Source organism: Mustelus asterias, chromosome 12 (assembly GCF_964213995.1).
Source record: "Mustelus asterias chromosome 12, sMusAst1.hap1.1, whole genome shotgun sequence".
Lineage (NCBI taxonomy): Eukaryota > Metazoa > Chordata > Chondrichthyes > Carcharhiniformes > Triakidae > Mustelus > Mustelus asterias.
The window spans coordinates 1,570,402-1,584,201 of NC_135812.1; the positions used below are offsets into that span (position 1 = coordinate 1,570,402).

General features: G+C 49.2%; 1 protein-coding gene across 9 annotated transcripts in view; it reads right to left on the reverse strand.

Annotated features, from left to right (window-relative positions):
• Positions 1-13,800, reverse strand: part of specc1 (sperm antigen with calponin homology and coiled-coil domains 1) — a 275,302-nt gene that overhangs the window by 204,364 nt on the left and 57,138 nt on the right. For 3 of the 9 annotated variants that reach the window (XM_078224563.1, XM_078224565.1, XM_078224564.1), the window contains exon 8: positions 1,144-6,161. The exons of the other annotated variants lie outside the window; for them this stretch is intronic. In XM_078224563.1, coding sequence (XP_078080689.1) covers positions 5,912-6,161 — 250 coding nt within the window. In that variant the 3' untranslated portion in view covers positions 1,144-5,911. Of the gene's footprint in view, positions 1-1,143; positions 6,162-13,800 lie in introns of those variants that run through there. 9 annotated transcript variants of the gene reach the window in all.

Genomic DNA, 13,800 nt, shown 5'->3' on the forward strand with positions numbered 1-13,800 from the left:
TAAAGTCCAACAGGTTTATTTGGTAGCAAAAGCCACACAAGCTTTCGGAGCTGCAAGCCCCTTCTTCAGGCTTGCAGCTCCGAAAGCTTGTGTGGCTTTTGCTACCAAATAAACCTGTTGGACTTTAACCTGGTGTTGTTAAACTTCTTACTGTGTTTACCCCAGTCCAACGCCGGCATCTCCACATCATATCTGATCAAAGACAGAGGGTGGTGGTGGATGGAAAATTTTCAGACTGGAGGCAGGTTGCTAGCGGAGTGCCACAGGAATCAGTGCTTGGTCCTCTGCTCTTTATGAGTTTTATTAATGGCCTAGAGGAGGGGGCTGAAGGGTGGATCAGTAAATTTGCTGATGACACCAAGATTGGTGGAGTAGTGGATGAGGTGGAGGGCTGTTGTAGGCTGCAAAGAGACATAGATAGGATGCAAAGCTGGGCTGAAAAATGGCAGATGGAGTTTAACCCTGATAAATGTGAGGTGATTCATTTTGGTAGGACTAATTTAAATGTGGATTACAGGGTCAAAGGTAGGGTTCTGAAGACTGTGGAGGAACAGAGAGACCTTGGGGTCCATATCCACAGATCTCTAAAGGTTGCCACTCAAGTGGATAGAGCTGTGAAGAAGGCCTATAGTGTGTTTGCTTTTATTAACAGGGGGTTGGAGTTTAAGAGCTGTGGGGTTATGCTGCAACTGTACAGGACCTTGGTGAGACCACATTTGGAATATTGTGTGCAGTTCTGGTCACCTCACTATAAGAAGGATGTGGAAGCGCTGGAAAGAGTGCAAAGGAGATTTACCAGGATGCTGCCTGGTTTGGAGGGTAGGTCTTATGAGGAAAGGTTGAGGGAGCTAGGGCTGTTCTCTCTGGAGCGGAGGAGGTTGAGGGGAGACTTAATAGAGGTTTATAAAATGATGAAGGGGATAGATAGAGTGGACGTTCAAAGACTATTTCCTCGGGTGGATGGAGCTATTACAAGGGGGCATAACTATAGGGTTCATGGTGGGAGATATAGGAAGGTTGTCCGAGGTAGGTTCTTTACTCAGAGAGTGGTTGGGGTGTGGAATGGACTGCCTGCAGTGATAGTGGAGTCAGACACTTTCGGAACATTTAAGCGGTTATTGGATAGGCACATGGAGCACACCAGGATGATAGGGAGTGGAATAGCTTGATCTTGGTTTCAGATAAAGCTCGGCACAACATCGTGGGCCGAAGGGCCTGTTCTGTGCTGTACTGTTCTATGTTCTATTATCCATGTAACTATCTAACTGCTTTTTAAAAGACAAAATTGTACCCACCTCTACTACTACCTCTGGCAGCTTGTTCCAGACACTCACCACCCTCTGTGTGAAACAATTGCCCCTCTGGACGCTTTTGTATCTCTCCCCTCTCACCTTGAACCTATGCCCTTTAGTTTTCGACTCCCCTACCTTTGGGAAAAGATACTGACTATCTAGCTGATCTCATTATTTTATAGACCTCTATAAGGTCACCCCTCAGTCTCCTATGCTCCAGAGAAAAAAGTTCCAGCCTCTCCTTATAACTCAATCCATCAAGTCCCGGTAGCATCCTAGTAAATCTTTGACAAATTTTGACAAATATTGAATAAAATCAGGAGGCTGCAGGATAATTCAGGTAGGGATTTGATCTTTATTTCAATCTGTGGTCCACAATCTCTCAATAATTAGAAGAATTCTCTCTCATCGTCCTGCATGGAGCTGAGAAGCAACATCTGGATTAAGAGTTGGCCACATTTCAATCTGACAGTCTTTTCTCTGCCACATCTGGATCTGGAGGTGGGATCAGTCCAGATTCGGACAGATCAGGTTCCCAGCCACCAGAGTGGATGAATCCACACCTTAATCCAGACATGGTCATATCTGAATCCAGCACTAGCTCAAACCCAGCCACATCTGGATCCAGGCATAGTCACATCTAGATCTGGCACCAGCCAAGACTTGACCACACCTAGATCCAGACTTGTCCACATCTGGATGTGGCACTGAACCAGGGCCTTCCACATCTGGATCAGCAACCGTGAGCAGTCACTTGTTTCCAGCCCATTTTGGCTGGAGTCCAATCCCCTGCCACCAGAAACTGTAAGCTCATTGAACTGGCCCGAGTAAATGATCCAAATATCTGAGACACTCTGAACAGAGCAATCAGCAGCAAGGGGACTTACTAAATAAAAAGTAAAATGCAATGCTGGTTTAACGCTAGCACGGTGGTAATAAAACAGAGTCGCAACTAATTATTACTGTCTGCAATGAGTACCATTCCGGATCAGAATCAAATTATTGACCTGCATTCTCTCAGGAATGATCCGCGCATCAACATCCTGACATTTCTCTCCACTGCTTTCATTTAGTTCCTCATGTCTCCCAGACATCAATCAATTTACAGGAAGGCACAATGTGATATAAAGACATTGTTCATTGAAACATACAGGCCTCAGGAGATTCTCACTCTTTGGGTTTGAGCCTTGCCTCCCTGTGCATAAGCAGCAAACTAATTACAGCAAATAATATCCAAAACAAACCTGGAAATGTCCCAAACTTACAATGCAGCAACTCAAAACCCTTTAACCTGCGACCTTTCACCTGTCAGTTAGCAGAGAATCGTCGCCTGATGGAGATCAGAGGCCAGGCTGGACAGGCAGCAGTTCCTCACACATTGTGAGTTGCGTTGCTCATTATCAGCTGTCCAAGGAAACTGCTCCCATCCTCCCGATTACAGCACTTACAAACACATTTTCACCACCGGCTAACACCTCAGACAGGCAAAGGTCAGGAGAGCTGCACCCAATGATACTTGGCACATGCAGAATATGTGAGTGCGTGTACCTGTAATATCCCTCAGCAGGGGTGACTCAAGGCTCGTCAGTGCACTCTTCAGCTAATTAGACAAGACTTGGGTTAAACACGAGAGGATAACAGGTGATGAAAAGGGTTTAAAATTATCTGATAGGAATAAACTGTCCAATCACTGAGGGTTATTGAGGGCTGAAATGTAAGATAGTTAGGGCAGAGAGCATGATTAACCTTTTACTTACACAGTATGTTGTGAGTTTGTGATTGAAGTGAAGATGATATCAACATTTAAGAATGGGTTTGATCTGGGATTAAGGGGAATGACGCAATTTAGAAACATGGATTTGGAATTCTTCTTGTGGGAGATCACCAGCAACATGGACTGCTTGGGGCATTCGCTATGAGGAGAGGTTGGAGAAACTTGGTTTGTTCTCACTGGAACGACGGAGGTTGATGGGAGACCTGATAGAAGTCTACAAGATTATGAGGGGCATTGCCAGAGTGGATAGTCAGAAGCTTTTTCCCAGGGTGGAAGAGTCAATTACTAGGGGGCACAGGTTTAAGGTGCGAGGGGCAAGGTTTAAAGGAGATGTACGAGGCAAGTGTTTTACACAGAGAGTAGTGGGTGCCTGGAACTTGCTGCCGGGGGAAATAGTGGAAGCAGATACGGTAGTGAGTTTTAAGGGGCGTTTTGACAAATACATGAATAGAATGGGAATAGAGGGATATGGTCCCCGGAAGGGTAGGGGGTTTTTGTTCAGTCAGGGAGCATGGTCAGTGCAGGCTTGGAGGGCCGAAGGGCCTGTTCCTGTGCTGTAATTTTCTTTGTTCTTTGATTATATGGTGTTTCTATGGTGAAATTTCAAACTAAGCCTTTCAGTCTGTTAAAAGGACCTAAACAGCTCACCTTCAAGCTCGGGACTGCTCAATGCAGTATCATATACTATGCTTATGTGATGACACTGTGCGATTGATATATTTTATGTTTAAGGGAACTGCTTTAAGATTCAGTGTTTTGTTACATGCAGTGGGTTTGTCTGGCAAGAATACAGCAGATGCTGGAAAGCAGATAATCATTCCTTTTAATCATGTAAGTGTTAATTTAGCAGAAGGCTTAATGAGATTATGGTTACCAAAGAAGAAGATCCGTGGGGTGTTTTCTTGATTAAAGTAATGGAAAGGTGAGTTAGGTATACAGGGTCATATGGTCATGTGATACTAGAAATGGGAGGAGCTAGGTTTAGCAGCTTTCTGAGTTCAGTAGCTGAGAGGGCTGGTTAAGATAGCAGCCTTCAAACAACTCTCACTCTATAAAATCTCTCTGGAAACTCAAAACTGTTTACAAAGTTTAAAGCAAGAATGCCTGGATTTGCTAACTATTTTTAAAGTGGGATTTAAGTCTATGAGAGAAATATTGCTTAATTGGAACTGAATAATAATAAGTTAGAATGTAAACTGTTAGAATGAAATAATAAGTTGGAAATAATAAGTTAGGGCGGCACGGTAGCACAGTGGTTAGCACTGCTGCTTCACAGCTCCAGGGACCTGGGTTCGATTCCCGGCTTGGGTCAGTGTCTGTGTGGAGTTTGCACATTCTCCTCGTGTCTGCGTGGGTTTCCTCCGGGTGCTCCGGTTTCCTCCCACAGTCCAAAGATGTGCGGGTTAGGTTGATTGGCCATGTTAAAATTGCCCCTTAGTGTCCTGGGATGCGTAGGTTAGAGGGATTAGCGGGTAAATATGTAGGGATATGGGGTAGGGCCTGGGTGGGATTGTGGTCGGTGCAGACTCGATGGGCCAAATGGCCTCTTTCTGCACTGTAGGGATTCTATGATTCTAAGAAGTTTGAGTTGTTTCTTTTCACGTTGATTGTTCAACGATTAAAGAGTTAAACTGTTACATTTTGTTAGAATTATACTTAAACTGTGTTAAATAAAGCTTGTATTGTTTTTTAAAATCCTTAATTTGTCGGTGGAATCACTCTTGGGGTGAAGCATCCTTTCCTCACATTAATGTCAAAATAGTAAATTGTTGGGGTCTAGTCTGGCTTCATAACACACCTTGGGGTTTCCGATCCAGTATCTGAACACTTGGTGTCGGCTGTTTTGTTGAGGGAACGTGGTTTTGCTGGTTGGACACTCTTCCCCCTCCTGCATGCTCAGTAACAATGTTGGCCAAATCTCTTTCCTCTGTGCAACATTCTGTTTAAAATATGAGCAGATCTCCCACTCACCTGACAAAGGAGCAGCGCTCCGAAAGCTAGTGGCGTTTGCTACCAAATAAACCTGTTGGACTTTAACCTAGTGTTGTGAGACTTCTTACTAAAATCTCCCAGTCATTTCCTGCTGAGCTCTCAAACAAGGATCAGAGAATGGATATATCTCCAGGTGCCTCTAGGTGGTGCCACTGTGCCCCAGCTGCAGTACCACTGAGTGCCTGCAGATGGAGCCTCAGTTCAATATTAAATAAACCAGTAAAAAGTGAATTAAATTGTGATAAAATTCTCATGAAGGTTTTCAAATAAATCTTGTAAATTATTAAGACATTCTTAAATCAGACCTGTGCTCCAGAACTTGCCGCTCCCCTCGCCAAGCTATTCCAGTACAGTTACAACACTGGCATCTACCAGGCAATGTGGAAAATTGCCCAGGTTATGTCCTGTACACAAGAAACAGAACAAATCCAACGCGGCCAATTACCGCCCAGTCAGTCTACCCTCGATCATCAGTAAAGTGATGGAAGGGGTCATCGGCAGTGCTATCAAGCAGCACCTGCTCAGCAATAACCTGCTCACAGTCGTTCAATTGGAGTTCCATCAGGTCACTCAGCTCCTGACCTCATTACAGCCTTGGTTCAAACATGGGCAATGAAGCGCTATCAATTAGACAAAAGACTACTTGTGTACCAATACAACTGGAGGCTTTTATTCATAACAGAACCAGGAGCACATCCCAACAGGTAACCGACGCGAACTGAACAAGGGGGAGGAGACAGCCACCTTTATACTAGGTGACAAGGGGAGGAGCCGGCCGGGGATGTGTCCAGGCAGGACAAACACAACAACGGTGGTCCAGACAGGACAAAGGCACAACTGAAGTCCACCACATTCACCCCTCCTTTAAAAAAAGAAAAATCACGGGGTGAAGCGGAAACAAGTCCAGACGATCTGGTGGCTCGATCCGCCGTCGCGATCGTCGTAGTGCAGGTTGCAGAGTCGTCTGAGCAGAGAGCGGTGTCGGCCCAGGCTCCAGGCACTGAGCGTCGAGAGGAGGCGCCAGGTGGTGTGAGGCCGACCCATCCGTCGTCCCGTCCAGTCGTCGGGTACTGCGTGGCGACGGCACCGGCGACTCAAGCGAGCTGTACATAGGGGTGAGAGGAGTGAGCTGTGGCCCTGGCAGTGTATGGGGAACAGGGGGTCTGGCGCTGGGGGGTGGAGGGACGTAGTGGGCTCTGGGTGCACAATATGGGAGACTGGGACTGAAGGGGGGAGGGGCGTAGCGGTCTCTGGGTGCACAACACAAGGGACTGGGACAGTGGGGCGGAGGGACATGGTGGCCTCAGGGGCACCTGCGGGTGCCAAGTCACGGACAGAGACTGTATCCTCCCACCCTTCAGGGTACGCCACATAAGCGTATTGAGGATTAGTGTGTAGCAATTGGACCCTCTCGACCAAGGGGTCAGCCTTATTGGTCCGGACATGCTTCCGAAGCAGAACAGGCCCCGGGGACATCAGCCAAGCTGGGAGCGAGGTACCCGAGGAGGACTTTCTGGGGAAAGTGAGCATCCGCTCATGAGGGGTCGTATTGGTCGCTGTACACAAGAGTGACCTCATTGAATGTAATGCGTCCGGGAGGACGTCTTGCCAATGGCTGACTGAAAGGCCCCTAGACTGTAGCGCTAATAGAACGGCCTTCCAGACAGTTGCGTTCTCCCGCTCTACTTGACCATTACCCCTGGGGTTATAACTCGTGGTGCGGCTGGAGGCAATGCCTTTGGCGAGCAGGTACTGCCTCAGCTCGTCACTCATGCATGGGACCCATGGTCGCTATGAACATAGGATGGAAACCGAACAGGGTGAAGAGCGTGTTCAGGGTCCGAATCACCGTAGCCGTGGTCATGTCCGGGCAGGGGAAGGCAAAAGGGAAACGCGAATATTCATCGATGACATTCAGAAAATAAATATTGCGGTTAGAGGAGGGGAGGGGGCCTTTAAAATCAATGCTGAGGCGCTCAAACGCGCGAGTGGCCTTCACCAGGTATGCCCTACTTGGCCGGTAGAACTGCGGTTTGCACTCTGTGCAGACCCTGCATTGCCTCGTAATCGTCCGGACTTCCTCGAGGGAGTAGGGCAGGTTACGGGCTTTGACAAAATGGAAAAATCTGGTGACACCCGGGTGACAGAGGTCGTTATGGAGGGACTGTAGCTGATCCAGTTGGACGCTGGCACATGTTCCACGGGACAGGGCGTCTGGGGGCTCATTGAGTTTCCCAGGCCGGTACATGATGTCATATCTATAGGTAGAGAGCTCAATCCTCCACTGCAAGATCTTGTCATTTTTGATCTTGCCCCTCTGCCTGGTGTTAAACAGAAAGGCAACGGACCGCTGGTCCGTAATTAAAGTGCACCGTTGGCCCGCAAGGTAATGGCGCCAGTGCCGGACGGCTTCCACGATGGCCTGGGCCTCCTTCTCAACCGAGGAGTGTCGAATCTCAGGGCCTTGTAGGGTCCGGGAAAAAAAGGCCACTGGACGGCCTTTGGTTAAGGGTGGCGGCTAGGGCAAAGTCAGACGCATCACTTTCCACTTGGAATAGGATGGATTCATCCACAGCATGCATCGCGGCCTTCGCGATGTCCGCTTTGATGTCGTCAAAAGCCCGATGGGCCTCCTCCGCCAGGGGAAAAGAGGTCGATTTGAGAAGCGGACGGACTTTATCCGTGTAACGGGGAACCCACCGGGCATAGTAGGAGAAGAAGCCCAGGCATCTCCTCAGTGCTTTGAGAGTAGTAGGGAGGGGAAGCTGCATAAGGGGACGCATACGGGCTGGGTCGGGACCAAGGACACCATTTTCCACCACGTACCCAAGGATGGCAAGGCGGCGTGTCCAAAAGACACACTTCGCCTCATTATATGTCAAATTCAGGTGAGTGGCAGTACGGAGGAATTTTTGTAGATTGGCATCATGGTCCTGCAGGTCATGGCCGCAGATGGTGACATTATTCAGATACGGGAAAGTGGCCCGTAGCCCGTGCTGGTCCACCATTTGATCCATGGCCCGCTGGAAAACTGAGACCCCATTGGTGACACCAAAAGGGACTCGGAGGAACTGGTAGAGGCGACCATCCGCCTCAAAGGCAGTATATGGGCGATCCTCCAAGCGGATAGGGAGCTGGTGGTAAGCCGATTTTAAATCAATCGTAGAGAAAACCCTATAGTGCGCGATGCGGTTGACTATGTCCGAGATGCGGGGAAGAGGGCACGCACCTAGTTGCGTATACCTGTTTATGGTCTGGCTATAGTCCATCACCATGCGGTGTTTCTCCCCCAATTTAACTACGACCACCTGCGCCCTCCAGGGGCTGGTGCTGGCCTGGATAATCCTTTCCTTGAGCAAACGTTGTACTTCGGACCGAATGAAGGCCCGGTCTTCTGCACTATAGCGCCTACTTTTGGTGGCTGTAGGCCTGCAATCCGGGGTGAGGTTATCGAATAAAGGGGGGGATAATCTTGAGGGTCGAGAGACTGCAGGTGGTGCGCGGGGGGCGCTGCAGTGACGGTGCCTGGCAGACAGAGAGCGGGGGATAAGGGCCATCATACTACAGGGTGACGCTCCTATGATGGGTGAGGAAATCTAACCCCAGCAGTACAGCTGCGCAGAGTCGCGGCAGCACGAGGAGCCGAAAACGCTCATAGACTGTGCCCTGTGCCCAGCACCCAAGGACCTCCACTGAGTGAGAAACCGAAGCCATGGAGATTGTCCGTCTCCAGGGCCGCACGGGAAGGGCGTATCGACGCACTGTGCGAGGGTGTATAAAACTCTCTGTGCTCCCGCAGTCGAACAGGCAGTTTCCTGCATGGTCGTTTACCTTAATCTCCATCATTGACTTGGAGAGTTGGTGAGGCTGAGATTGGTCCAGACGAATCGATGCAACCGTCGAACCCGGTGAGCATTCATATTCGTCCGCGTCTGATGACATCACGGATGAAGTTTCCCGCTCAGCGCGCCTTGATGACGGCACCCAAGATGGTGATTTCCGCGCCGCTGACTGTATCAAAGATGGCGATTCCCGCGCATCCACTGACTGCATCAAAGATGGCGATTCGGGCGCAGCCACTGACTGCATCAAAGATGGCCGCGCCCGCGGAACACACGCGGCGCCACGAGGCTTCGCGACCGGCTTGGCCCGGCAGACTTTGACGAAGTGGCCTTGCTTACCGCATCCGGAGCAGATCGCATCCTTCGCCAGGCAGCGACGCCGAGGGTGCTTGGCTAGGCCGCAGAAGTAGCATTTGGGCCCCGCTGGAACAGCCGCCGCGGTGGAACCGTCGATGGAACGGGGTGCGGAGTAGGCCCCGAGATTGCGGGAGGCGCTTCTAGGGATTCAGCCATCGTGGCCGTTTTCTGGAGATCCAGGCCATCCTGTTCAAGCAGGCGCTGCCGAATGTAAGTAGACTCAACACCCGCGACGTCGGCGTCCCGGATCAGGTCCTCTGTGTTCTGAGTGGCTGAAACAGCCTTACAGTCGCAAGCTCGAGCTAGGACCCGCAGGGCGCGCAGAAATTGGGCGCACGATTCTCCTGGCTGCTGCCTGCGAGTAGCCAAGAGATGTCTGACGTAGACCACGTTAGGGCTCTTTCGAAACTGCCCTTTTAAGAGTTCTATAGCGTCCACGTATGTAGTAGCATCCCGGAAGATACTGTAGACTGCATCGCTTACCCGGGCGCGGAGCACGTGGAGCTTATCGCCGTTGGAGTCGACGACCGCAGAGGCACTGATGAAGGCTTCAAAGTAGTCCAGCCAATGGTCAAATTTATCAGGAACTCCGACCTCTTGAGGGTCCAATGTTAACTTGTCGGGTTTTAAAAGCTGCTCCATGTCGGTCAAATGTAATGAATAAAATTGATGCGCTATCAATTAGGCAAAAGACTACTTGTGTGCCAATACAACTGTAGGCTTTTATTCATTACAGAACCAGGAGCACATCCCAACAGGTAACCGACCCGAACTGAACAAGGGGGAGGAAACAGCCACCTTTATACTAGGTGACAAGGGGAGGAGCCGAGCCGGCCGGGGATGTGTCCAGGCATAACAAACACACAACGGTGGTCCAGGCAGGACAAAGGCACAACTGAAGTCCACCACAGGCAAAAGAGCTGAATTCCAGAGGTGAGGTGAGAGTGACAGCCCTTGACATCAAGGCCACATTCGACTGACTGTGGCATCATGGAGCCCTAGCAAAACAGGAATCAATGGGTATCAGGGGGCAAACTCTCTGCTGGTTGAAGTCATACCTGATACATAGGAAGAAGGTTGTGGTTATGGAGGGTCAGTCATCTCAGCTCCAGGACATCTCTGCAGGAGACCCTCAGGGTTAGTGTCCTCGGCCCAACAATCTTCAGCTGCTTCATCAATGACTTTCCTGCCATCATAAGGTCAGAAGTGGGGATGTTCGCCGATGATTGCACAATGTTCAGCACCATTCGCGACTCCTCAGATATTGAAGTCCATGTTTAAATGCAACAAGATCTGGACAATATCCAGGCTTGGGTTGACAAGTGGCAGTAACATTCGTGCCACACAAATGCCAGGCAATGACCATCACCAATAAGAGAGGATCTAACCATTGCTCTTTGCCATTCAATGGCATTATCATCACTGAACCCACCACTATCAACACCTTGGGGTTACCACTGACCAGAAACTGAACTGGACTAGCCATATAAATACTGAGGCTACAAGAACAGGTCAGAGACTAGGAATCCTGCAGCTAGTAACTCATCTCCTGACTCCCCAGAGCCTGTCCACCATCTACAAGGCACAAGTCAGGAGTGTGATGGAATACTCCCCTGAATAAGTGCAGCTCCAACAACACTCAAGAAGCTCGACACCATCCAGGACAAAGCAGCCCCGCTTGATTGGCACCCCATCCACAAACATTCAATCCCTCCACCACTGATGAACAGTGGCAGTGTTGTGTACCTTCTATAAGATGCACTGCAGTAACTCAGCAAAGCTCCTTTGACAGCACCTTCTAAACCCACAATCTCTACCACCTAAAAGAACATGGGAATCAATACATGGGAACACCACCACCTGGAGCTTCCCCTTCAAATCACTCCCATCCTGACTGGGAAATATATCGCTGTTTCTTCACTGTCGCTGGGTCAAAATCCTAGAACTCTCTCCCTAACAGCGCTGTGGGTGTACCTACAGCTCAGATACTACAGCAGTGATTAAAGAAGGCAGCTCACCACCACCTTCTCAAGGCAATTAGAAATGTGCAATAAATGCTGGTCTAGCCAGTGACACCTGTGAATGAATGAAAAAGCGGAAGTCATGTTTTCTTGTGGCTTCAACCAGTGTGGTACCGAGCCCCAAACAAAGAGCACAGGAAGTTCCCTTGTCTGTGCTGAGCAGCTCTCACCTGGGCTGTCTGTCTGCGTTAGAGGAGAGAGGTTCACCAGCTCAGGTTCAGGCTGTTCTGGGACTTAAAGTGTGGACATTGGGTGAAGGCTACACCACAGTGCAAAGTAAAATTAACTGGAAATTGAGTCTGAGCTGCTGTCCGATTGCAACATTTCCAACTTTCAGAACTCTTCCATCAGGGCAACAAACGCTGGGGGAGTTGACCCCTCCTCCAACACAAACTGAGGCTAACTGTAGTGATGCAATAGCTGAGTACAGCTAACCATGGACTAGGAACTGGGACTAGGAACTGAAACTAGGATCTTTGTGCACCATGTGTCAGTTCCACATCAATTCGATCATTTACCACTGAGTCATCAGGTCAAACAGCAGAATATGGAATTTAAAACTCATAAACAAGCCATTTGATCCAATCGATCTGTGTGCCAGTGTTTCAACTCCAAATAAGTCTCTAAACTCCTTCATCTCAGCATAACTGTTAATAAGTGCAAGATTTAGAATGATTTAGATCTGTCCAAGGGAACAATGGATAACTGACTAGACGTGAGGAAATGGGACAAAGGAATTTAAACTGTCACCAGGCACCTATCAGTGTCACTTGCTTTGCACCAGATGGCAGCAGTAATTATTTCACTGGCCTCTGGATGCAGTGGGTCAGGGACAGTTAGTGGAAGATACACGCTGTGCAGGTTGGAGGAATGAAGGACCAAGATTGCATCCACCTTCTAGTTTATTATCGGGTCATACAAAGCAGGAGGCCATTGGGCCCATCATACCTGTGTCTGCTCTTTAAGAGAGCTATCCAATTAGTCCCACACCCCCCTCCTCCCCTCATAGTTCTGCAAATTTCTCCCCTCAACAATTTATCCAATAAAATCAGGTTAAAATCCAACAGATTTATTTGGAATCACGAACTTTCGGAGCGCTGCTCCTTCATCAGGTGAGTGGCCACCTAAATAAACCTGTTGGGCTTTAACCTGGTGTTGTGAGACTTCTTGCTGTGCCCACCCCAATCCAACGCCGGCATCTCCACATCCAATAAAATAGAAACTGCTGGAAAAGCTCAACAGGTCTGGCAGCATCTGTGGAAAGAGAAATGTTTCGAGTCCATGTGACCCTCTTGAATTCCCCTCTTGAAAGTTCCTATTGAATCTGCTTCCACAGGCCTTTCAGGGAGCACCTTCCAGATCACAGCAACTGGCTGTGTAAAGTTCTTGTTCACATAGACAGGGCTCTGCTTCCTTGGACATCCCCTTGCAGCAGTTTGTAATGAAACTTATGACCAGTGCCTGGGCAGCCGGGCTCGGAATTTCCGAGCTTTCTCCTGAGCTCCGGCCCCTGATTTGGGAGCTGCTCCCGCTTCTCAGTCACTGGCTCAAAGTCTTTGCTTCACCTGGGAGAGATCAGATCTGTGGAGGAATGAGGGAAATGGTCTCAGAGAAAGTTCGATTGGCCAAAGCCTGGGGTAATATTGAGAGAGCAGCTGGTGCAGAGAGAAGCAGAGAGAGAACAGCTGTTGTGAGTGAGTCAGCAAACAGGAGAGCCTGGTCCAGGACAAACTGCTTAACTTGCTTCAGGATCTGGTCTCAAGCAGGAGTTGAAGGGAGTAATATCCCCAGGAATATTCATCTGACTAAATGAACCTTTGTGGTGTTATTAATGTTGAAGAACAAGAGCAGGGTTCCAGTCACTTGATTCTCATTGCACTGCCAGATGTGTTCCTTGTGCAGAGCCCTGTGACCCCGGGAATGTCAAATTTACAACATCTGGGCACATCTGAGGAAACTGGATGGAATGAGGAAAGGCGGATTCTGATGCTGATCTGGACTCGAATCTGAGAGAAAATTATCCTCACAACACAAAGCCTACATGGTGACCCCAGCCATGACTGGCAGTGCCAAATGTCACTGATAGGTTCTAGTTACAGACGGGAGGATGAGGTTTTGAGTGTTGTGCTGTTCATTAATTGCACATTCACTGTTAATATTCAGACTTAAAAAGCTTTCTCACCACTTACCCTGGCCCAGTGTAGAGGGTGAAATGTCCCAGTCAGGAGTAGGGATATCAGCAGAAAGCCAGAGAGCTCCGACTGGTGGGTTAGATTTCAAAATAAACCAGAAATAATATAGAAAAGGAGAAGGTGAGGAGAGAGGGGGAGAGAAAAGGCGTGCAGGGGAAAGAGGGGAAGAGGGCAAGGGGTGGAGGAGGGCGAGGGGTGGAGGAGGACGATGGGTGGAGGAGGACGATGGGTGGAGGAGGACGATGGGTGGAGGAGGACGATGGGTGGAGGAGGGCAAGGGGTGGAGGAAGGGCCAAATGAGGAAGGGGAGAAGGGGGAGGGAGAGAGAGG